At 45.2% G+C, this 24,238-nt stretch overlaps 2 protein-coding genes and 1 pseudogene across 2 annotated transcripts; 2 read left to right on the top strand and 1 right to left on the bottom strand.

Annotated features, from left to right (window-relative positions):
• Positions 1-3,430: 3,430 nt before the first annotated feature.
• Positions 3,431-6,440, top strand: LOC119298016 (annotated as a pseudogene).
• A 1,091-nt stretch (positions 6,441-7,531) lies between these two features.
• Positions 7,532-10,578, bottom strand: LOC119303233 (aspartate-semialdehyde dehydrogenase-like). Its single transcript, XM_037580339.1, has 8 exons — positions 9,966-10,578; positions 9,372-9,458; positions 9,252-9,296; positions 9,073-9,168; positions 8,853-8,954; positions 8,427-8,513; positions 8,176-8,243; positions 7,532-8,069 (listed from the first exon to the last, which is right to left on the bottom strand). The coding sequence occupies exons 1-8, from the start codon at positions 10,518-10,520 to the stop codon at positions 7,985-7,987; spliced, it is 1,125 nt and encodes a 374-aa protein (XP_037436236.1). The 5' UTR covers positions 10,521-10,578; the 3' UTR covers positions 7,532-7,984.
• An 8,481-nt stretch (positions 10,579-19,059) lies between these two features.
• LOC119303232 (dual specificity protein kinase shkD-like) lies at positions 19,060-23,898 on the top strand. Its single transcript, XM_037580338.1, has 9 exons — positions 19,060-19,125; positions 19,214-19,305; positions 19,456-20,989; positions 21,082-21,159; positions 21,318-21,470; positions 21,614-21,925; positions 22,110-22,232; positions 22,889-22,976; positions 23,509-23,898. The coding sequence occupies exons 3-9, from the start codon at positions 19,613-19,615 to the stop codon at positions 23,667-23,669; spliced, it is 2,292 nt and encodes a 763-aa protein (XP_037436235.1). The 5' UTR covers positions 19,060-19,125; positions 19,214-19,305; positions 19,456-19,612; the 3' UTR covers positions 23,670-23,898.
• Positions 23,899-24,238: the final 340 nt, after the last annotated feature.

Below are 24,238 nucleotides of genomic sequence, written 5' to 3'. Positions count from 1 at the left end.
GTAGAGCTCGGCCAGCCCTTGTATTCCGCCCGGCATAGGTAGCTTTTGTCAGAGAATCTAGGCACCAGAGTAGACGCTGACCGATGTACCTTGGTAGTACACGTTTGATCGCGGGCCCCAGTTTGTTGCACTGCTCACACACGTGACCACATAAAACACTACTACTACCATATTGTTTGTTAGTACCATCTGGCTATCAAGGGTATTTACTTGAACTATGATTTAAACTGTTTTCATACGGCCATTAAAAGTTTCTTCATGATTGGGACTCTGAACAAGAATTAGTCTCACACAGTTTGTTAGATTAATGTATTACTGTGCAGCCCGTTATATAATTTTTTGTATTATCAAAATTTGTTTTTTTGCCGCAAACCATCTTCGAGCCTAGTATGTAAGAAGGCAAAAATGCCTTTTGGTGGATGGGTGCATTGGTGGACTTCCAAAATAATTCCGCAACGCAAATTCTTTTAGAAATACACAAATGCACGTATACCACATTTAAGAAAATTTCCTTAACAATATAACTTCACACGTGACGTAGACAAAAAAACAAATGTGTAAATGAAAATGAGCCAAAATTTTTATTGTTGAGCCGGAATTGTTTTTTTGTACAACTTGCAATCATACTTTGTTTGAATGCAATTTCACAGATCATCATGAATATGTATAAGTTTTTGCAGTTTTTTTTACTTTGAAATATGATTTTCGAATCATTTAAAAAAAAGGATCCAATGCGTCCGTCCATTTGAAAGTACTGTTTTTAGATTTTATGAATCTTCTTTTACCCGGCACATTAAACTAACCAAGTATATTTGATTAGCGAACCTGGATGCAGTAATTGCAAGAGAGAGGCGCACTGTGCATGATGGAAAGATGGCAGGGTCACTTTTTGTCACGGCCCGACGTGCAAAAAGTTTCTACGTTATGGCCCACCACCCGTCAGGCTACATCACCAGGTCAAGTCATCAACTGCTCCTTCCTATGCGGCGGCATGTGCACCAGCTCGCGCAGTTCACTAGTCCAGCTCCAAAGGCCCGAAACAATTGTGCCAAATCCATACGCCTATGCCACCTATTCCCTATTACTAGGAGATCGAACCGGGGGGACAAGGAAGTGATGTTTGTGCATCTCCAGGAATCGTTCGACGGCTCCGATACAGTCCACACGAGCCGCCGTCCACCGAAAAGTCGCTTCCAAGTAGCAATGCCCTTTCATGTTGCGAGTCATAACAAGAGGTCTAGGTTGATTCACAACACATTCGGAAGATTCAATGAGACAATTTTCTAGTATTTCAAGCAAGTCTTGCATGAGGTTGGAGAGCTCAGAGGTGAGATGATCAAAGTACCTACTAGTAAAACTCCTTCGAGATGCAAGCGAGATATCGCTAGTATCCATATTTCAAGGTGATCAATACTAATTGTTAGCTCATGCCATGACATGATCGTATTGTTGCGAACCATACCAGTTTGTTCATGCCATCACGGGATTGTATTAGAGCAACTGATGATATTCATGTGACTGCTAGAGCGCCAAGGTCACATACTACATCATACAGGGGAAAATCACTACAGAAGCCAGAGTGTGCTTGCTGATGTTGATTTTGATCTCAATTCACATATGTGTTAGTTGGTTGGGAATGGCCATCCTATGATGCAAACATTCCTGCTGACAGCATGGCTCGATCTGATGGGATCAATATCCCGGGTGGTAATTCTACCTAGGAGATATTGGATATGCATGTCGGCATGTGGTTCTTCCAACCTTGAAGAAAATCAGGTATCATCTTAATGAATTCTCTACAAGGAGCTATTCTAAGACTATCAACGGACTATACAATCTCGGGCACTCTAGCCTTAGAATTATAGTTGAGAGGGCATTTGGTGCTTTGAATAATATAGCTAAGATTCTTGATAGCCATTCCACCATTTTCCCACCCAAGTTAAACTTATTTTTTCATGTTGCATTCTTCATAACTCGATCCTAGAGAGGGGTCTTGATGAGTATGTGCCAGATGAAGATGATGTGATGGTTGATGATATTGACTTCGGCCATGGTATGGAGGCACATGATAATGAAGCTTGGAAGAGAAAAAGATTGGAGTGGGTTGAGGCAATGTGGGATAATAGAGACAACAAAAGGATCTAAAGAAGAGGAGGAGGAGGAGAATGCTGATCTTCCCCCTTGATCGCCATTGATAAACCACCCTTCCCCCCATCCATATGACTGTTAATTTGGTACTGCTATTTGTTACTCCCTCCGTTCCTAAATATTTATCTTTCTAGAGGTTTCAAATGGTGACTACATACGGAGCAAAATGAGTGAATCTACACTCTAAAATATGTCTATATACATCCGTATGTAGTGACCATTTAAAATCTCTAGAAAGACAAATATTTAGGAACGGAGGGAGTAGTATCTAGGTCTATTAGGATGAATTGTCATTTATTCGGTGGTTAGGACTGAAATGATGTTAAATTGCTACCGCTTGTAGTGTAGTTTGTGATAAGGTCGCCACTACTGAGATGGGGTGACAACAACATTAGGTCATGAGAAAGCAAACGCCAGGTAATTGCATCATCACAGCCTTAACCAAACGCCATGTATGAAACCACCACCTCATTCAGCCAAACGGGGTTCAAAGCCTTAGCCCAATCAAAAACGGGCGCCACCTTATCCGAGCTCGGGGCTTGCCCCTCCTTGTCCTTGTCCGAGCTTGAAGGAAGGCCAACCGCAATGCGCCCTTCTCATCAAGCCTCGCTGGTGTGTTGCTTCTTCATGATTTGGGTGCACCACGCTGTTATGAACTGCGCATACCAAGTCATGCGTCAACGCGCCATGGCAGCATCGGCCGGGGATGGGGGCGGCGGTGGTGCTCGAGGACGAAGGAGGGGGTCGGCGATGGGGACGACAGTGGTGCTCAAGGATGGATGAGGGGGTCGGCGCTGGGGCCGACGGTGGTGCCTGAGGACGAAAGAAGGGGTCGGCGACGAAGGAGGGCATCGGAGTGGCGGTGGTGAAGCTCGGGGACGGAGACACGTAGTAGGGAGTCGAGGAGGCAAGCAACAACGTGGATGGGGCAAATCGGGGCCGGCGGTGATGGCGGTTCTCCTTGCTGCGACGAAGAGCTCAAGCTCGATTTCGGCGGTAGGAAGAATCGGGTTGACGTTCATGAGAATGGGGTTTGGTTGGGATAGGCTTTGAGAGCTGCTGGGGTGGGTTTTATAACTGCAACGGGGCTAATCGGCTAGGACACGGATTGCTACACCATAAATGCGCCGATAGCTAGTGTGAAAAAATTGGACAATGAAAAGCTTTTTTTTACCAGAAAACTATATGAAATGAGGCGCTAATTCTCAAAAAAAAAAAATTAAAAATCCCGATGGGCTAGAGATACCCTAACCCTGAACCAGCCTCTCCGCCTGTGCGCAGCGCTTCCTCCCCCACCCCGACTCCTCGATACTCCTGCCGCCACCCAACATGGGGAAGAGGCTGAGGTCGACACGGCTGCCACCCGCGGCGGACACACAGCAGTCCAAGCGATCCAGCAAGGCGGCGGCGATGTCCGACTCTGACGGCGACGAGATTGACGCCTTCCCCAAGCAGCGGGACGCCATCCCCCTCGACGCCGACGACTCGATTCATCCAGAGAAGGAGGATCCGGTGCAGCCTGTCAACGATCTCGAGGGTGTTTCCGGCCATGAAACTGATGATGGCGAAGAAGGCAAGGACGGCGATGGAAGTGATGACAGCGAAGGAGGTAAGCACCGCGACGCGGGCGCAGATAGTTACGAGGTATGGGACAAAATATATATGGCAAGAATCAAGAGAGCGAACAAGGCAATCCAACAAATTTTTGCCGGTGATGATAGTTCGGGTGAATTTGATTGGGGTAGCGGAAATACATTATACTATGATGGCGATGAGCATGATGCTGATGATGTTGACTGCGAAGAGATAAGGAGGATACAAGTAGAGAAGAACAGTAAGCTGTCAGTGAAATATTTCAGATTAGACGACGATGATGAAAGTGATGATGACGAGGGCAAATCTAGCAATTTACTGGTTCTGGACAAAGTAAAACGGGGTGCTGAAGCAGCCAAATTGACAAAGAATGGGCCTTCTAATGGGCACCATGAAATTGCCAAAAGGAAGAGCAAGGATGAAGGAAAAAGGGCTGAGAAGGGGTTGAAGGAACAAGGGTTGAAGCCAAAGTTGTCAAAAACCAGGGCAACCAATACTAGGATAAACCTGCAGACATTGGATGACTTTGATGATGAAGTGCAGAAAAATAGTCAAGTGATCAAACCTAGAAAGCTTCTGGTGAATGCCACTGGCTCAAATAGAAACAAGGTATGGGGTATTTTCATGCAGGTTTCTTATTTTTGCTGGGTACCTTCATAACTAGCTATTTTTTTAACTTGCGCGAAATCTAAATGTCTTGTGATAATGATCCAAACTGCGCTTAATTAACTAGTCTTTTATGCATATGGTGCAAATTACAAGTTCATAACTACAAAACTACACAGGCAAGTACACATACTGTCATGTAGGACCGAAATTTCAATGACCATATGTTTCTTGCTGTAGATTCTTGCTAGTATTCAGTTGAACACTACATTAGAGAATCATTCTGATCTCGACCAAGTTGATATCTGTTACATTTTTAGTTGGTAATCTACGATTTTTTAACATTGCCACTTTCCTTTTGTCACATTTTTTCTGCAAGGGGGTAATTTGATAGAAACCTACATTCTTGCTAAATCTGAAGTCTCACTGAGATAACAAAACCTGCAGTCTTCTGGTCTACTTTGGCTCCTTGTCAAGTTGTTTGTTTCATCAGGACACACAGTTTGAAGTATCCAAGTATTGACCTCGAATGTTTTATTGTTCTTTTCTGTTGTTGCCAAAAGTGGGCTGATTTTCTGCATACGTGCTGTTACTTATGCTAATTTGATAGAACCTTAACTGAATTGATACTACATCCTTACACCCAGCCATGTTACAGATATTATCAACCACCACATACTATACATTATTTGAATTATCATTGTATCCAGAATGTTAGCGAATTTTGAGGATTATTAAGTGATTTTGGAGTTGCTGGTGTGTTTTAAATATTGATTCCAAGGTTTCTCGGGTGCAGTGGGACTTTTCTTACTCTGCAAAAGGGAATTAGAATTTTGATAATATAATAGGACATGGTAATTATTGGAATGAGTACCATTGTTGGTAAAACATATCAATAATGAATTGTGCTACACTCAGGGACACTAGCTATGCTTGCGTTCCAGCTTTAAAAACTTTGGCACCACATCTCCGCATTCCTATCAACATTTGTTTCGATAAATATGAACTAGCCAACGATGCTGGTCATTTTTGGGGTCAAAATGTTGGGTCATGCTTGAATCTTGCTGCTTTGTTAGAGTTTGTAATCTTTCTGCTCTGCTGTTCCAGAACAGCCTTTGTGCTATATTATCTGTCATGTTAATGGAATGACTTATGCTATCAAGTGCATATAAGTGTTGTTCTTAGAACGCAAACCTTGTAACCCTTGTCTTACCAAAGATATCTTCTGAAATACTTGATGAATTTATAATTGTTGACTATTGCTCATATGCAAAGCTAGATCAACCCTTTAAACAAGTTCTTGTGCTTTGTCTATCGATTTCTGTGTTCTTTCCATTGTCGTTATATACTTATATTTGTTGTTATAATGGCTGTAGCTATTCCTAACCTTTTTCCCCCCTCTTCTGGCCATCAGTTCAAGTCTGTTTCTGGTGATGATGACATTCCAAAGCGAGATGAGATTGGTGAAAGACGTCGAAAACACGAACTACGTTTTCTTGCTCGGGTAGGAACCAATACACGTGGAGACAACAAGGGCAATGATGATGAAGCGTCGGAGTCTGAAGATGAATTCTACAAAGATGTCAAAAGGCAGAGGACCGAAAAGCGCTTGCGCAAAGAACAGAGCGCCCCTATCACCGGGCCGTTGGCAGAAGAAGGCGAAGGAGATGGCAAGAGGAGGGGGATCTCGTGCCAGATCGAGAAAAACCGAGGGCTGACTCGCTCAGAAACAGGAAGCTCAAGAACCCACGGAAGAAATACAGGGCTAAGAGTGAGAAACAGGGACTTAAGTGGAGAAGTCAGGGGCATGGCGTGAAGAAGGCCTCCGGTCCATACGGAGGAGAAATGTCTGGCATTAATCCGAACGTCAGCCGTAGTGTTAGGTTCAAGGGTTGATGGCATGCATGAAAAAATTTGTTTGGGTTCGTTTGCGTGGGACAATGAACATTTCGTCTGATGGTGATTTGAGTTTGTAGTCGTAACATTTTAATACATTTGCACTGTTTATACAGTTAAAAAAGTTGCAGCCGGTACGGTGGTTGCTTCAGACGGTTGATTGTGTGTGATGAGAATTGGAAGCAGATGCGAGGCGAGGCTCAGTGAAAGTTTTTAGCTCCAACATCTTGTTGTTATGGTTAAATTGCCTCATGTGCCTCCAACCTCCTACCCTCGAGAGCCAAGGTTACACCAGGCAATGGTTTTGCAACAGAGTGTATATCTGGTAGAGTGGCAGGCCACCCTGGGCCCATTCCAGGCCAGCAGCAAACTGCGCTGCAATTGATTCTCGAATTGATGCGTTTGTTTTCACACACAAAAAAGAAAAGAATTGATGTGTGTTCTGAGTTTGATGCAGTGAAAGTTTCCATGGTCAGCACTGGGAAAGATGTGGGATCCAGCTTTTGATTGCTCCCGATTCTCCTCCTGCCGGTACAAAAGCCAACCCCTGGAAATTTTACTGTCAAGTGGTGATAATATATCCTTTGTAGGTTTGGTATAATGTTAAATGGCTGCCGTTCACTGGGAGTAAAGTCCCAGCGAACCCAGCCATTTGATCGGGATCAAACAGTGTCGGTTTTCACAAAAAGAATACCTTCACAAAATAAAAACTGTCAACCCTACAACTAAAGTTGCCACACCTCTACAACTAAAACTGCCACCCAAATCGTTCGCAAATGCCGTCCCCTCCTCTACAACTAAAACAATAATGCTAAACATACAAAGAGTTACACGCAATTATACGCTGACTAGGATTTTTTCCATCTACTGACCAATCACAAACTTGCCTCCCCCCTGATTTTCAGGGGGATGGGCCGCCTCCCCATCTATTGACCAATCAAATTAACCCTTTTTGTAAAACCTTGTAACTCGTTTATACGTGTAGCATTACTCCAACTAAAACGGCCACCCAAATCGTTCGCAAATGTCATCCCCTGCTGGCGAGCGTTCGCCAGCTATCGGGGTCCTTGTACGTTTTAGTTGATGTAACATGGCGCTCCTGGTGAGAACTTCTGATCTGGTCCATGCAAGCACATGCATCGAACCACATGTGAGAGCTATTTTAGCACCTTCATCATCTAAACCGCTTCAAAATCACTGAAATCATAGCCCCCAGTTTGCATCCAATAGGTTCGGTGCAAGCTTTTGGCTCCGACACTTAGTCGTACATGGCACACAAAGCAATTCATATAGATTTCACAAGGCGCCTCTTTATTTCGGGGCTTTCAGGGCAAAGGTTACAGCGGACCTTGGTTTTGCACCTCAAAAGTTACAGCATTTAGCCCAACGATTTGTTGCATGGTACACACGTTGCCCTTCATATAGGTCCCCACAGGACGCCTCGTTATCTCGAGGGCTTTGGGGGTAAAGTTACAGCAGACCAGCTTTCAAGAAACAAACGACAAACTTGCAACAAAGTCCAACCTAAGGCAAAATCCGAACAAGTGAAAACCCTCCTTTTCTAAACTTGTGGCTGCACTTTTGTGTGCAACAGATGACTAAAGCCCGTCTTACACTTCTTCTGCTAGGTTGACAGATTACAAAAAAGACGACGACCAAAACTGGGTTGAAAGTGACTAGAGTACATCAATCCATCAATGGATAGAGCAACGTGGCACATGAGACAATGGTAAAAAGGCGGTCACTTCAGTAGCATTTCAGCAATCTGCACAGCGTTCAGCGCGGCGCCTTTACGTATCTGGTCTCCACAGACAAATAACTCCAACCTGCCATTGAGGAGCTGATTAGGTTCCGGTATACAGGAACATTTTAAGTGCAAGCGATGCATAACAAACAGATGATTACAACAGTAAGTGTAAAACGTGAGTGTACCCTCTGTTATCATCTTGTGACAAGTCCTGGCGAATCCTACCAACTGATACGTCATCTTTATCCGATACCTGAAAATTAGAGTTCTATCAGAATTAAAGAAAATCTGCTCTACTTTTCTAACAAGTAACAGGCTAGTGTAGCTTCGTGAAAGGGTGGAGTGTGCAGCATATAGTTAGTAAATAACAAATCTCCTGTCTTCTACTCCCTCCGTTTGGAATTACTTGTCTCGGATAATTAAACTGCCCAATTACCTCCAGTGGTGTAGGGAAGCGGTTGGCAGCACGGTCGTCACTAATGGTAACACCAGGAGCTGCCCTCAAGATTTCTCTGGCAGTGTCCTTCAAGAACATATGCAAACAATTTCAGAATTTGAACAGCTAATACATCATGAAGAAGAACAGAGGATCATCTAATAAGGTGTGTTCTTTATTTACATGGGACAAGAAATGGAAATTGTATTAAGTGTCAAAAGTTAATTAAATGACCTACCCAACAATGACAACAGACAAGTTCCACAAGAAACCGTTTACAATTCTACTTGCCGAAAACAAGGAAAACAAAGCCATGCTAGGCCAATAAACATATTTTTACCCAGTGACTCAGGACCTGAGATTGTAACAATTCAGGAAAGAATTCTACGTACTAACTGATACGTAACACAATTACAGTATGCTAACCTCATCAAGTGGCTTTTCAAACTGTAGATTCACGCTTTCGGCATGCGCGCGCATCGTAGGAACCCGTATACAAGTTGCAGTTACTCTTACATCCTTGTCATTCTAGAAACAGAGCAGAGAGTTAGTATGGCATTTCTGTTTGCTCAACAGCCAACTTAAGAGAAAAGTTTGATGGAGTAATGCAAAGAACCTATGGGGCATTGATCAAGCTTCCACTTACCCAGATTTTTCTGGTCTCCTTCACCATTTTCATCTCTTCCTCATTATAGCCATTTTCAACAATAGGTGCATTATGCGAAAATATATTAAAAGCATACTGCAGAAGGAAAAATAAATTAAGCATGTCTTATGACAGTAAGAAATCAACTCAACATGCGCACAAGGTATTGAAGTTATAACCTGTTGACTGAAAATGTTACAGGTTGGTGGCTTTCCTTCCAAGACCTAAATAAAGTATACAGTGTCAGTAGCTATACTGATTTAGCACCACGAGCAAAATAGTAAGGGAGAAATGCCCACCTCTCGAGTCTGAAGTTTGAGTTCTTCCATGGCTGCAGCACCAGCACCACTTGCTGCTTGGTATGTGCTGACAACCATCCTTTTCACCTGCCACATTGACGATGAAAAGATTGCCATCAATTTATTTGGTCAGTCCAGAAATGCAACCAACAAGCATACATTTACATGACACATATCGGTACTTATACATTACAAAATACTCGACTCACAATAAAAATGATGTTAATATATGAAGCGGATCGGCACACATAAATAAGAATAACTAATCATGAAAGTCCCTATTGACAGGCTTAACATAAATCACAAAAAACTACTGTATTAAGTACTCGTATCTATCAAATTGCAATGTTCATAGCTTAAAAGGCATCACAATTAGGAGAAATGCAATGAAATATATGGAATTAAATATTCCTATGAACTATGAAGAAGCATCTCTAATTCAAAGATGAGTCTAGTCATTTTTTCAGGATTCAAATTTAAAGACTTTGGTTTTCTTTGGTCTCAGCTATCCCATTTTCCAAATTAATTTAACATTACTTTCTAGTGTGACTGTTAGAAAGCAGGGAACGAAAAGCGACATATGTGCAATGGTACCTTGGCGTGGCGATGCAGCGGCGTGACAGCCATGAGGCAGATGATGGTGGAACAGTTGGGGTTGGCCACAATAGCCCCTTTCCCGAGCCGGACGTCGGCCATGGCCTCGGGGTTAACCTCCGGGATGACGAGCGGCACGTCGGGGTCCATCCGGTAGGCGGAGCTGTTATCCACGACGACGGCGCCGCTGGCGACGGCGGCGGGCGCGTGGGCGCGGCTGATGCTCCCGCCGGCGCTGAAGAGCGCGATGTCGACCCCGTCGAAGGCCCCCGGCGCCGCGAGGTCCTGGACGGTGTAGTCCCGGCCCTCGAAGTCGATGCGCTTGCCCGCGGAGCGCTCGCTGGCGAGGAGGCGCAGGCTGCGGTAGGGGAAGTCGCGGGCGGTGATGACGCGGAGGAACTCCTGCCCCACCGCGCCGGTGGCGCCCACGATGGCCACGGAGGGCCCGTCCTCGCGGAGCGCCATGCGGACCGTGGAGGGCCGGCGGCTGGCGCGGCCCCCGAGCGGGGACGCCGCGAGGAGGTGTGGCCGGTGGACGGCTGCGGCGGCCTGCATTGCGGCGGCGGCGGCGGCGGGTTTGGCGGCCTAGGGTTTTAGGGCGGCTGGGATTTGGGTAGGTGGGTGGTGGTGGGAGGGGGATTGGGTGGGGAGGGGAGGGGATCGTGCTGGCTGGCTGCCCGTTCTGGCGTTTCGTGCTCGGGGAATGGGAATGGCCCCGAGGCCAAATTGGTGTTTGCTGCTGCCAAACGCTGGAAACAGTGTGCCGTGCCCACGGGACAGCGGGCTGCTGCTTTTGAATTTTGATGATTCGTGTTCCAACTTGGTGTTTTTCTTTTTCTTTTGAAGCTTCCAACTTGGTGTTTTGGTAGAGAGAAAAGCAAGTGACGGAACAGTTGTTCTTTGGCCATGATGAAACGCTATATATGTAGAGGCATATGTGTATGTGGCTCAAGGGGTGTGCTGTATAGACGCGAATTAAAGACGACGGAAACCAATGACCGTCGCTAAACTTGAAGCGGTTAAGAGCAACTCCAACGGGCCAACCTAAACGGACGGTGATTTCGTCCGCTTTTTGTCCGTTTGACTCGGCCGCCCGCCCTGTTTTTCATATGAGTCGGCAGCGCGCACCCATATGTGCAGGCGTGGCCGGCTAGCCGCCCAATTTTGCATTGCATTCTCACATATGGTGAAATGAAAATTTAACAAACAAAATAGTCCGCCTAAATAAATAGTATAGTTTACAGGCCAAATAAAAATAAAAAATATTTCACGTAGTTTTGCAAAACGAATAAAAAAGATACATCTATTGGGTGCCAACATGAGTCCATATATGCTCAACCAAATCATTTTGCAGTTGCGCGTGAGTTTTTCAATCACGCATGTCTTCATGAAACTGAGTGAACTGCTCAAATGTTGCCGCTACTCCATGCTCAGGCACAACATTCTCACCCTGAAACTGAAAGCCTTGATCGTACAGACGTTCCGGGCGCTCGTCTTCTACGATCATGTTGTGCATGATCACACAAGCAGTCATCACCTTCCATAGTTTCTGCGTGCTCCAAGTATTAGCAGGATACCGAACGATGCCCCATCGAGATTGCAAAACACCAAAGGCACGCTCGATATCCTTTCTAGCACTCTCTTGCTCTTGGGCAAATCTTTTCCTTTTCTCTCCGACAGGGTTGGGTATTGTCTTGACAATAGTGGTCCACTGAGGATAGATACCATCACCCAGATAATACCCTTTGTCGTAGGTGTGGCCGTTGACAGTAAAGTTCACGGTGGGCTGTTGCCTTCGCCAAGCCTAGCAAACACCGGCGGGTGCTGAAGCACGTTGATATCATTGTGTGATCCAGCCATGCCAAAGAAATAGTGCCATATCCAGAGATCTTGAGACGTCACGGCCTCTAGTATGACAGTGCAAGCCCTGACATGTCCCTTATACTGCCCTTGCCAAGCAGAAGGGCGGTTCTTCCACTCCCAGTGCATGCAGTCTATGCTGCCAAGAATCCCGGGGAAGCCCCTGCTAGCATTCATCGCCAGCAAACGGGCTGTATCTTCAGCTGTCGGCTCTCTCAAGTACTCAGGGCCAAACACAGCAATCACAGCCTTGCAAAACTTATACAGGGACTCTAGGCATGTAGACTCGCTCATACGGACGTACTCGTCAATGGGATCACCGGGCACTCCGTATGCAAGCATTCGGATGACGGCAGTGCATTTCTGATAAGAGGAGAAACCAATCTTGCCGACGGCATCCTCTTTGCACTCGAAGTAGTCATCATAGCCGACCACTCACTCTCTAATACGGTTGAAAACATGCCTACTCATACGGAACCGGCGGCGGAATTTGTGATGTTTGAACAACGGGTTTGTTGTATCAAAGTAGTCCTTCCAGAGAAGGAAATGCCCGCTCTCCCGGTTACGATTCAACGCCGGAAGGTGGCCCGGAATGGAGCCACGGAACAACGGCCACTGGTTGTTGAGGTGGTGATGGACCAACACAGCAGCCAATATCTCCTCCTCGTCGTCGGACGAATCGTCGGAGTCGCAAAGGAAATTGTGGAAAAAGAACTCGTCGGCGGAGTCCATTTTCGTACCTTGGCAAACTGTCGAACAGCTTGCGGGCCTCGAAGAAGGAGACGACCGGCGAGGGGAGATGCGGCGCCCACAGACCAGCTAGCTGCCCGGCCGGCGTCCGACGAGCGTGTCGATCGTCTGTGGCTGGGGCGGCGAGGCGTTTTTTTGGTCGTGGGGCGGCTGGGCGTAGGGGAAACAGCGGCGGGGAAACAGCTTGCTCCCCAGCGGCAAAACGGCGGCGGCGGGCGACCGAGGGCAGGGGCGGCGTTGCTGGGCGGATGTGGAGGCGGCGGCAGCTGGAAGAGTCGTCGGCAAAATGGGCGGCGGCGTCGGTGACGGAGGAGGCGGGGGCGAGGGTTGCTTGTTGGCGGGGGGAGGTCAATGTGCCACAGACGAGCGGGCCCGAGGACAGGAGTAGGCGAGCAAGCACGCGTCCGTCGCGTGTCCGCGCCGACGCAAATCCGGCTCAAAAATGAGCCGGGAATGGGTCGCCCGCGGACGAAAAACGGACGCGCGTCCGTTTGGGTCGGCGCATTGTGCCGCCTTTTCTGTCCGCGCCGACCCAAACGGACGGCCGCGAATGAAATGGGTCGCCCCATTAGAGTTGCTCTAAGCAAAGAATTATTTTACTTCCTCCATGAACTAGTAGTGTCCAAAACGCTCTCATATACTGTTGGAGGGAGGGGGTATAAACAATCTTTTATTATTTATTAGTTTACAGAGAGATTAATTAATTAATTTCTAACGGGTTTGATATGTTTGGCTTTTACAATCAAATTGTTCAACCACTTGTTTACGGCGAGTTGTAAAATGCGTTTTTGTTGGGGTCACATTTTTCTAAAATCATAGGTGGAGAGGATAACCACCGAGCATTCCGGACTCATAACTTCATTTCAAAAAAGCACTAGCATTTATGGATCTTCTAAAGGATGGACAGTAAGGGCATCTCCACCGCGGACCATGCTGACACATTTCAAATGCAATTTGAGCAAACTGAACGATTTTCATGCAAACCGGATGATTTAAACCGAAACACATTCATTTCATTTCTGACATATTTCATTAAACAAAAGCGGACATGGCAAATTTTTAACATAAACAAAAGTTAAACCTAGTATAAATCTTCGCGGACCGGGAAGTGAAGCTCCGGCCGTGAGCCCCGAGAAGTGAAGCTTCGACCATGAGCCACGGAAGTGAAGCCCCAGGTCAATGGCGAAGGAAATAGTCCCACATCCATGTCCTGATGAGTGATATTTTTACACTCATTTCACCTTTGTTTAAACCGAGGTATTTCATTTAAAAGAGATATTTGCTTCGGTGGTGACGCACAGGAACTCCCGCCCCACCGTGCTAGTGGCGCCCACGATGGCCATGGACGAGCCATCCTCGCGGAACGCCATGCGGACCGTGGAGGACCGCCAGCTGCCGCGGCCCCCCAAGCGGGGACGCTGCAAGGAGGTGCGACCGATGGACGGCGGCGGCGGCCTAGGGTTTTAGGAAGGCTGGGATTTGGGTAGGTGGGTGGTGGGAGAGGGATTGGGGAACGTGCGCAGCTGCCCGTTCTGGTTCTGGTGTTTGGTGCTGGAGGAGAGACTCTCCTGAGACCAAATTGGTGTTTGCTGCTGCCAAACCAGAGATCGTAATGGAAAACATCGTGCCGTGCCCGCGGGGCAGCGGAATGCAATACTTTTGAATTCTGAGATCATGTTCCAACTCGGGGGTATAGTACCATTTCTTTTAGCACAATACACACGCTCATACATATGCACATACACTCACATTTTTGAACGCACGCACACACACCCCATCCCCTATGAGCATCTGCGAGAGACAGAGTCGACGCATCATCTTGAGTAAGATTTGATATGTGCCCACCCCATCCCCTATCTCTGGCTTTACAATCAAACTATTCAATCACTTTGCTTAGGGCGACTTGTATTGGATGTGTTTAGTTATCTGCACTTTTTTTGCCTCTTTGCGTGTGTGCCTCAGCTGGGCCTGGCTGAGATAAAGCAGCCAAAAACCAGCATCTACTTATAGTTTGGTTGTCCGCATATAGGCTGGTTGCACAAGGGAACAAATATTAACCTCCCGTTTGGTTTCTTGCGTTGCATTGGGTGCACAAACTACACGGTATTTGGTTGCAAACTGCATAAGGTACTATCACAATTTCTCACTAGTGGTGTGGATATAGTTTCGGTCCTAGTTAGGAAACAAATCGCAGTTCTTCTTCTTCTACTACTGTTGCTCGTCTTCTTCTTCTTCAGATCCTTGTCTGGCCTCTTTTATCCCACATTGACTGTGCCCACTTCATCCTTTTGCTCTTTCAAGCTTCGTTGTCAAATGCCTCCACGCCATGGCCGGAGCTGACAACATCGTCAGGCATCACCTCTTCCTCCCCCGACACCAGTTCAGCACAACCCCATTATAGGGTCCAGTTATATAGAATGCAACAAGTAAGAACAAACTTAATCTGAATGGGGAAAGTGTGCGGTGGATTCTGATCCAGGATCTTAAACCTATTCTTCAGAGCTCCAAATGCACTTTCAACCGTAACTCGAAGGCTAGAGTTGATGGAAATATGCCCTAGAGGCAATAATAAAATAGTTATTATTACTTTCCTAAATCATGATAAAGATTTATTATTCATGCTATAATTATATTGACCAAGAACTTAAATACATGTGTGGATACATAAACAAATCGCGTGTCCCTAGTGAGCCTCTACTAGACTAGCTCGTTGATCAAAGATGGTTAAGGTTTCCTAACCATAGACATGAGTTGTCATTTGATAATGGGATCACATCATTAGGAGAATGATGTGATGGACAAGACACATCCTTTAGCTTAGCATATGATCGTTCAGTTTATTGCTATTGCTTTCTTAATGTCAAATACATATTCCTTCGACTATGAGATTATGCAACTCCCGGATACCGGAGGAATACCATGTGTGCTATCAAACGTCACAACTTAACTGGGTGATCATAAAGATGCTCTACAGGTATCTTCGAAGGTGTTTGTTGAGTTGGCATTGATCGAGATTAGGATTTGTCACTCCGTGTATCAGAGAGGTATCTGTGGGCCCTCTCGGTAATACACATCATAAGAAGCCTTGCAAGCAAAGTGACTAAATAGTTAGTTGCAAGATGATGTATTACGGAACGAGTAAAGAGACTTGCCGGTAGCGAGATTGAACTAGGTATGAAGATACTGACGATCTAACCTCGGGCAAGTAACATACAGATGGACAAAGGGAATTACGTATGTTGTCATAACGGTTCGACCGATAAAGATCTTCGTAGAATATGTAGGAGCCAATATGGGCATCCAGGTTCCGCTATTGGTTATTGACCGGAGAGGTGTCTCGGTCATGTCTACATAATTCTCGAACTCGTAGGGTCCGCACACTTAACGTTCGTTGATGATATAGTGTTATATGAGTTATATGATTTGGTGACTGAATGTTGTTCAGAGTCGTGGATGAGATCATGGACATGACGAGGAGTCTCGAAATGGTCGAGAGGTAAAGATTGATATATAGGACGACAATATTCGGATACCAGAATAGTTTTGGAGTGCACCGAGTAGTCATCGGATCACCGGAAGGGGTTCCGGGAGGTCTATGGGCCTAATGGGCCAAGGAGAGGCGCATACCAGCCCACAGAGGGGCTGGCGCACCCTCTCCCTGGCCGCCGACCCTAAAAGAAGGAAAGGGGGGCCACCTCCTCCTGGCTTCCCCCCCCCCTTGTGGGAGAAAGGAAGGGGGGCACCTCCTCCTTCCTTCCCCTTGACGCCAAAAGAAGGAAAGGGGGCGGCCTAGGGCAAGCCCGAGTAGGATTCGGGCTTACTTGGGGCGCCCCTTGGCCTCTCCCTCTCCTTCCCACCTATATATATATGTGGGAGGGGCGCCTAGCACACCCAGAACAATTGCTTAGCCGTGTGCAGTGTCTCCCTCCATCATTTACATCCTCGATCATATTTTCGTAGTGCTTAGGCGAAGCCCTGCGGAGATCACTTCATCATCACCGTCACCACGCCGTCGTGCTGCCGGAACTCATCCTCTACCACGCCGTCTTGTTGGATCAAGAAGGCGGAGGACGTCACCGAGCTGAACGTGTGCTGAACACGGAGGTGGTGTACGTTCGGTACTCGATCGGTTGGATCGCGAAGAAGTTCGATTACATCAACTGCGTTACTAAACGCTTTCGGTTACGGTCTACGAGGGTAAGTAGACACACTCTCCCCTCTCGTTGCTATGCATCTCCATGGATAGATCTTGCATGTGCGTAATTTTTTTTTTGTTTTCCATGCAACGTTTCCCAACAGGAGTGTCTGGTATTAAACAATTCCTATGGAGTCCTAGGATAGTTCCTACCAAAGAACTCATTCAGATGGCACCTGGTTTTCCTCAAGGGTGGAAGAACACCTGGCCGACATGCATAGCCAGCATCTCCTAGGTAGAACTTGCCATCGGGGATATTGATGCCATCAGGTCTAGTCATGTTGTAACTTGGAATGTTAGCATCATGTGCCGGTCCTTCCCAGACAGCCAACACATATGTGAACTTCAGATCGAAGTCAACATCAGCAAGAATATTCCGACTTGTGTAGTGCTTTCTCCCCCTGTATGTTGCAGACTATGACCTGGCACTCTAGCAGTGACTTGAGTACCATCTATTGCCCCAATGCAACCCTGAAATGGCATTACAAGATTGTGTTATGGCTATAGCATAATAATAGAAGCATGTCAAGGCATGAACTACATATTGTTAGTGCTCACCTTGAAATATGGATACCATCTTGGGCTAGTGTGAATCTTGCTAGGAGTCCGGACGGTTGGTGAGCTGATCATCTTTCCTCCAAGTTACCCCTGAGCATACAACACTTGCCTGAAGTACCTGGAAATGGTCTCCATTGATCTCCTGAACGTGTTGTGGATAACCCTGAACCTCTGGTTACGACCGACAACATGGAGAAACATGGCAACTTCCTCTTCCACATAGGTGTGAATGCTATCTTGTAGCAGCCCCCTACTCCTGAAGGTTTGCACAAGCCTGGCTAAAGGTGCTCTTTTCATTCTTAGTATCCACAAAGCCTTTGTTTCACTTCAGTTGTAGATGTAGTTCAGATTTGTTATCCTTTCTTGATCCCGGGTTAACATTGGAGCATAACAGATAACAGGCTTGTCACTGCGACGAACAACTCTCTTGTGGATCAACATAAGCCATGCATGAATCACAACTATCAGTGATGCTGCCTCAATTACCAGCTTCGTCTGTTCGTCCATAACCTACTCGACATCAATGGTGCGGTGACCAATGGGGAAATCGATCCTACACCTTGCCGATGGGTCCAAATTATGTGATGATTTTGACAGTTATTTTGTGCCAACATGGTAGGCTTTGTGAGATTTTACCAAATACTCCCTCCGTTCCTAAATATAGGGTGTATAGTTTTTGGCACGAAAATTAAAGAACGCACGTGGAGTGAAAATTTCACAAGTTTTGGGCGAGATTACACCTGACTAATTGACATGAGAAAATAGAGGAGTTTGCCTAATATAAGTAAATGTAATCAAATCCCTAAAAAATTATTCAAACGAGTGGTGCAACGCAAGACACCTTATATTTTGAACTTCTTTTAAAAAATCTATACACCTTATATCAAGGAACGGAGGGAGTAACATAGTACGAAAGGAATCCCAAGAAATGGCAGTGGAATCACGTATTTAATATAATAATCATCTACCGTAAAAGAATGGAGCAAAGCAGCCAAAGGAGGAGTACCATTCTTCCATTCTTAGTTAGCTAACAAAGTAACAACGAAGAAAACTACGTCGAAGATAACACAAACGATACAAAAGTGGACCTAATGGGCCAAGAAGATTTTACCGCGCTCACGCACCTCTTTTTGTCGATATTCCTCAGGTAACGCCTTTTGGAGCAAATAACATAGTACGAAAGGAATCCCAAGAGATGGCAGTGGAATCGCGCATTTAATGTGATAATCATCTACCGTAAAAGAATGGAGCAAAGCAGCCAAAGGAGGAGTACCATTCTTCCATTCTTAGTTAGCTAACAAAGTAACAACGAAGAAAACTACGTCCAAGATAACACAATCGATACAAAAGTGAAAGGAGAACAAATGTTGAGACTGTTGGTAAAAAAGTCATAGGTCAACCAGAAACATTACTTTTACCTGGGAAAGAAACGTTCAAGCTTTCAACCTTATAGAATACCAATGCATGACAGCCACTCCTCGCCTGCAGCTGCAACATGCGTATTTGATAATAAATATGTTATCAACAACCGGAAGCCAAGTTTCAGCAGGGACGGCCCCATTTTAAAGAAGAAGAAGAAACAAAATGACAAATGCAACTGGGCTATGGGCGGCCATATAGTGACGATGGTTCATATCCTGTTGCCATTTGACAACGACAACAAAGGTTTCAGGGGCCGCCCCTTGCCCCAGGTTAAGTGGCAGCTGATGATGGAATCTTGTTCAACAGTCCACATGACAAATATTGTTAGTAACAAAACGTAGGTGTTGCAGACACCATCCACTCATTGCTTCAAAGGTGAGTCAGCAACTCACCAACTCCAATCCAACTTCCCTCAGAAACAATCTTTCTATACCTGAATCCACTCACCTGTTCGTCATATTAGTATCTCAAACACCACTGGCACTGAGGCAAAAATATGAAGCTGTTGGCAACCATGAAGTTTTGAGTCCCAGTAGAAGCCTGAACTCTCTACAGGTTAGTTACCTTTCTTCTCGTTTAATTGTGGGTTCCTTTTCTCTTGAGCTTATGTAATCTTTGCATATCTTAGTTTTAACCGCCTCAGATTCTTATAAGTTATAACACAAATAAAAGGAGAAATTTATTCTGACAGACTGTATATCCTAGGTCTATAAAGTTCTTGGTAAAATAGGACCAACGCCATGTACTGAGCTAGTTCTGACAGATTGGTGAGAAATTTCTTCTGAATTTATGCAAGAGAGAGCAAACACAAGTAGTCCATCGTTCTGATTACCGTCAAGGAGAACAGCACCACACCAGCAACATGGACTGGGTGGAACAATTTAACATTTCTGACCTGAAAGGACCAAAGAATCCGCCAACATCTGGTCCACTGAGTTTCACCAGCAGACAGCTCCCTCGAGATTACTACGATGTTAAATCAATGAAGGTAAAGCTTATCTGCAACTTCGGTGGCACTTTCTTGCCAAGGCCAAGCGACGGCGAGCTCCGGTACATCGGTGGTGACAGGCATCTGATGAAAATTAGCCAGGACATTTCTTGGCAAGAGTTGGTCAGCAAGACAACAAGGCTAATAAGGAGAGCCCACACAATAAAGTACCACCTACCAGGGGAGCAACTGAGCATGCTCATCTCCATCACCTCCGATGATGACCTCCGGCATATGATTGATGAGTGCATTGTGCTAGAGGAAAACAGAGAAATTATCAACATGTACCTCTTCTCTCGCAAGGACGATGAGCGCCACGTGCGTTTCGTGGTACAAGGCTCATCCGATGCCGAGAAAGAGGCGCAGTTCATCGCTCTTGTCAATGGGATCATCACCACACCAGGTTATGAGCCGAGAGCACACAGCATCGGTAGATCCTCGGCCAATGACCTGGACCAGCTGATGTTTGGCATCGGTGTGGAAGCAGGGCCGCCGGCAGGCAGAACAGAGGAAGCTTCAGTGCCCATCAAAAGCAAGCCCTTGCAGAGCATCGCGGTACCGCCAGTGATAGCAGGTGGTCAGCTGGAGAGGACTCCCCCAAGTACCCAGAGACGGATGATCAACCAGTATTATAAGGCACAAGGTAACGAAGATAGCATGATCTCTGCAGCCAGAAAGACTAGTAAAGCTTCCCCTGGTGCATCTGCGCCTTCTGAATCCACGGTGCAGCATCAACAGACTACCACAGACACTTACAGAACTACTGGGGCACAGGAAAAAATATCACCAAGGAAACAGCTTCAGATACCATTGGACAACAGTAGTGTGACGACGCAGCCATCAAATTCACTAAGGAAGAACACTAATTTCCAGCCGCACAACAGGATGGAGATATCTGAACCTAGTCATGAATCCACTAGTCCTGGCGGCAACGTCAGTGCAAACTTGCAGTATCCGGAGAGGTCAGTTCCAACCAACAGCATCCAGAAGAACCAACCTGCAGGTCCTGCAACATCGGTACTTCCTTTTGCTTCTACACCTTTAGACAAAAGGATAAATCTGCAACCAAATACTCTTGTACGTGCTTCGAGTGATACAATACAAGAACGACCCAGCAGTCCAACAACAGATGAGCATTCATCAGAAATCACTCGATTTCGCTCGGTTGGCACTGGCATCATTAATCCTCAAATCAGAGCTCCATTGCATGAAGCTGAAGAAAATGCTGCACCATCAATCCCAGAGGCTGAGGTATGTCATCATATCTGCACCCCATGTTTCAAATGGTACAATATGATGAAAACGATTCACCGTATAACTTCTGACTTGTCTTCTACTCTCAGCTACGTGAAACCAAGAGCAGTGAAAAATCTCTGCCTGCAAATGCAGTGTTGGGCAGAGATCTTATGAGTAATGTCCAGGTTTGTAATTAACTTCACATGCAGTAGTCTGTGACATAGGAAATTTTGTGTCAGAGCAATAAGCAAGGCATTTATCAGTGAATATCATTCGCACACATTTCCTACCTTTTTCATTATACAAGGACTTCTTCCTAAAGTTGATGTCATACAAATGGCAGATAATAAGCAACGATGACCTCGAAGATCTCCGTGAGATGGGTGCCGGAGCATTTGGAACTGTTTTTCATGGAAAATGGAGGGGAACAGATGTTGCCATTAAACGGATAAACAACAGCTGTTTTTCATACCAATCATCACAGGCAGATAAACTGGTAAGCCATACCAATTGCATCTGTTAAAAACTGGAGTAGTAGAGAGCAAACTGAACAAAACTTAATCCCTTTTAGAAAAATGCAAAGGGTTGAAAGCCAGAAATGCAGCATATATCCATCATTAAACATATAATATCATGCAGATAACAGAATTTTGGAGAGAGGCTGCTATCATCTCAAAACTTCACCATCCGAATATTCTGGCACTTTACGGGGTTGTGAATAATGGGCCAGGGGGGACATTAGCTACTGTAACAGAATTCATGGTCAATGGATCTCTGAAGAAAGTACTCAGTCGCAAGGACAAATATCTCGATTGGCGCAAGAGGGTACTTGTTGCAATGGATGCCGCCATTGGAATGGAATATTTGCACTCCAAGGACATTGTCCATTTCGATCTGAAATGCGATAACTTGCTAGTGAATGTTAAGGATCCCTCTCGTCCCATATGCAAGGTATGCCACAACACCAGTATTCAAATACCATACGTATTACCCCGCAAAAAAAATACCATATGTATTTTCTTAATTTTAAATATGAAATGCAAATGGGTGAAGCAAAATGATACACATTTATGAAATACATATGACGGACTTCTGCATATAAATGAAGGGCATAATAGAGAAATAATGACTGCAGGTTGCCGATTTTGGTTTATCAAAGATGAAACAAGCCACCATGGTTTCTGGTGGAATGAGAGGAACTCTTCCATGGATGGCCCCAGAATTGTTGACAATGAGTGGCACAAAAGTATCTGAAAAGGTATTATGATGAATCTTTTTAATGACTTGGAAGTGTGAAGGTGCTACAAATTACGAAGAACCCAAATTATAGCATTGTGTTTGTTTCACAATTTCACTTGACATTCATGCACAAAGGTTATACGACATACTTATCAGTTATATGAATGTATAACATTGTTCAAACTGTGGCATGATGCTGAAGATATTTGACCTGCTCACTGGGAGTGCTATATACTCTCTTCATATCACAAACAAGTGACTTTTTAGATACTGACACGGTCTTTGAGATATAACTTTGATCACTAATCTATAGTAGGAATATATGTACAAGACTGAAAAACATGATATTCTAGAAATGCTTTCTGAAAGATCTATACATATGATTTAAAAAAATTAAACATAGCAATTAAAATGATATTTGCAGCCAAAGTTTTAAAAGTTTGACTGAAAGCATGCCCAAAAAGTTACTTATTTGTGATATAGAGGGGATAACGGTTAATGAAAATTCACTTTAAACATGAACTAGAGCATTCCTCCTATTTGATTCATGAAAAAAAAAACTTGCAGAATTTAACACACACTGACAAAAAGATTGTAAAATTTCTAGAATATACTTAGGCCTGACATGTTCTTCTCTTTTGTATTCTCAAATATGCCAATTTTATGGTAACACAGGTCGATGTCTATTCTTTTGGCGTTGTGATGTGGGAAATTCTCACTGGTGAGGATCCATATGATGGCATGCACTATGGAGGAGTTATAGGTATGAAACAGTATGATCCTCCATCCGTAGGCTGTAGTGGTAATCTCATCTTCTGAATTCCATGGTTCTGCAATTATACCACTTGGGTCCTAAACTTGGGAACCGCACATTTAAGTCCTTAAACATGAGTATCATATACTTGTGAGTAGGGATAAGCTGAAACTACTTAAATAGCAGTTGTTGACAACTTATTTAAGCTAAATCTTGAGATCTTCTTGAAAAGAAAGGTCATGAAAGGCGAGAATGTTTGCAGGATCTATGTTAACTTCATTTAAACAAAAGAACATCATTATTCGTTAATTTCACATGATCTACACAAAGCCAAACAGTAAGTTATAGCAAAATCATATATAGTTGCTACTAGTCACCTAGGTAGTTGAATATATTCATTTATACAAGTTTAGGTGCCTGGGTGTGTAATTCTCAAGTTCAGGGAACCAGGTGGTAAATTTATATGCTAATTTAACCGAAAACATACCTTCGCTCTTCTTGAGTAAATTATTAAACATTAGTTTCCAATGGGAGTGTGCAGGGGGTATTTTGAGTGACACACTGAGGCCGCCAGTGCCCACTTCATGTAACCTGGAATGGAGGAAACTCATGGAGCAATGCTGGTCAACTGAGCCTGAGCGAAGACCTTCATTCACTGAAGTCGCAACTTGTCTTCGTTCTATGCTGCAAGCGCAAAAATGAATCTCAGTTAATATGCAAGAACTGAAGAACACCTCTCTATGCATGCTTGTGTGTGTGTCTATATATATCCTTCTTGCACATGATCTAGACAAACATGAATATTTGTTTGAGTTTCATATCTGTTTTGTTTTGAGAAAAGTGTATATTGTTGGTCCCTCAAGTTTACAAGTAGACATTGGATCCCTCATCTTTTTTCCGTCGACATTTGGTCCCATGTGTTTCAAAATCAGACATGTTTCGTCCAGAACCAGAAAATGGAGCGGTATTGGGCTGGTATTGAAACTTTATTGTAGTCATTTTATCGAACAGCTGGCATGCATTTCCCGGGGGTAATCACACTTGCCTCATCGTCGGCGAGCTGGCCGTGGCCGCCAGCGATGTGCGCATCCTGGTGGCCCTCCTCGGCGGCGACATGACGTTGGTCGATCGGCACGCCGCCACACGCTTCGGGCCATTGCAGTAGCCGACGCGGGAGCATGCAGCACAGCGCGTACGTCATGCGCAGCAACGCCGGCCTGCTGCTCCCGACGGGCCTGGACGCGCGGGCGCCGCCACGACACGCGCCGCCT

Source organism: Triticum dicoccoides, chromosome 5A (genome assembly GCF_002162155.2).
Source record: "Triticum dicoccoides isolate Atlit2015 ecotype Zavitan chromosome 5A, WEW_v2.0, whole genome shotgun sequence".
NCBI lineage: Eukaryota > Viridiplantae > Streptophyta > Magnoliopsida > Poales > Poaceae > Triticum > Triticum dicoccoides.
This window is presented reverse-complemented; position numbering and strand designations above follow the sequence as displayed.

Bases quoted from the DNA above. Each gene is read 5' to 3' on its own strand.
- LOC119303232 (XM_037580338.1), top strand. From the start codon at position 19,613: ATGGACTGGGTGGAACAATTTAACATTTCTGACCTGAAAGGACCAAAG. The intron at 21,471-21,613 runs GTAAGCCATACC...AATATCATGCAG, and splicing joins CATCACAGGCAGATAAACTG to ATAACAGAATTTTGGAGAGA. The intron at 22,233-22,888 runs GTATTATGATGA...ATGGTAACACAG, and splicing joins GCACAAAAGTATCTGAAAAG to GTCGATGTCTATTCTTTTGG.
- LOC119303233 (XM_037580339.1), bottom strand. From the start codon at position 10,520: ATGCAGGCCGCCGCAGCCGTCCACCGGCCACACCTCCTCGCGGCGTCC. The intron at 8,514-8,852 runs GTTAGCATACTG...ATGTTCTTGAAG, and splicing joins TTGAAAAGCCACTTGATGAG to GACACTGCCAGAGAAATCTT. The intron at 8,070-8,175 runs GTACACTCACGT...CCTCAATGGCAG, and splicing joins TCACAAGATGATAACAGAGG to GTTGGAGTTATTTGTCTGTG.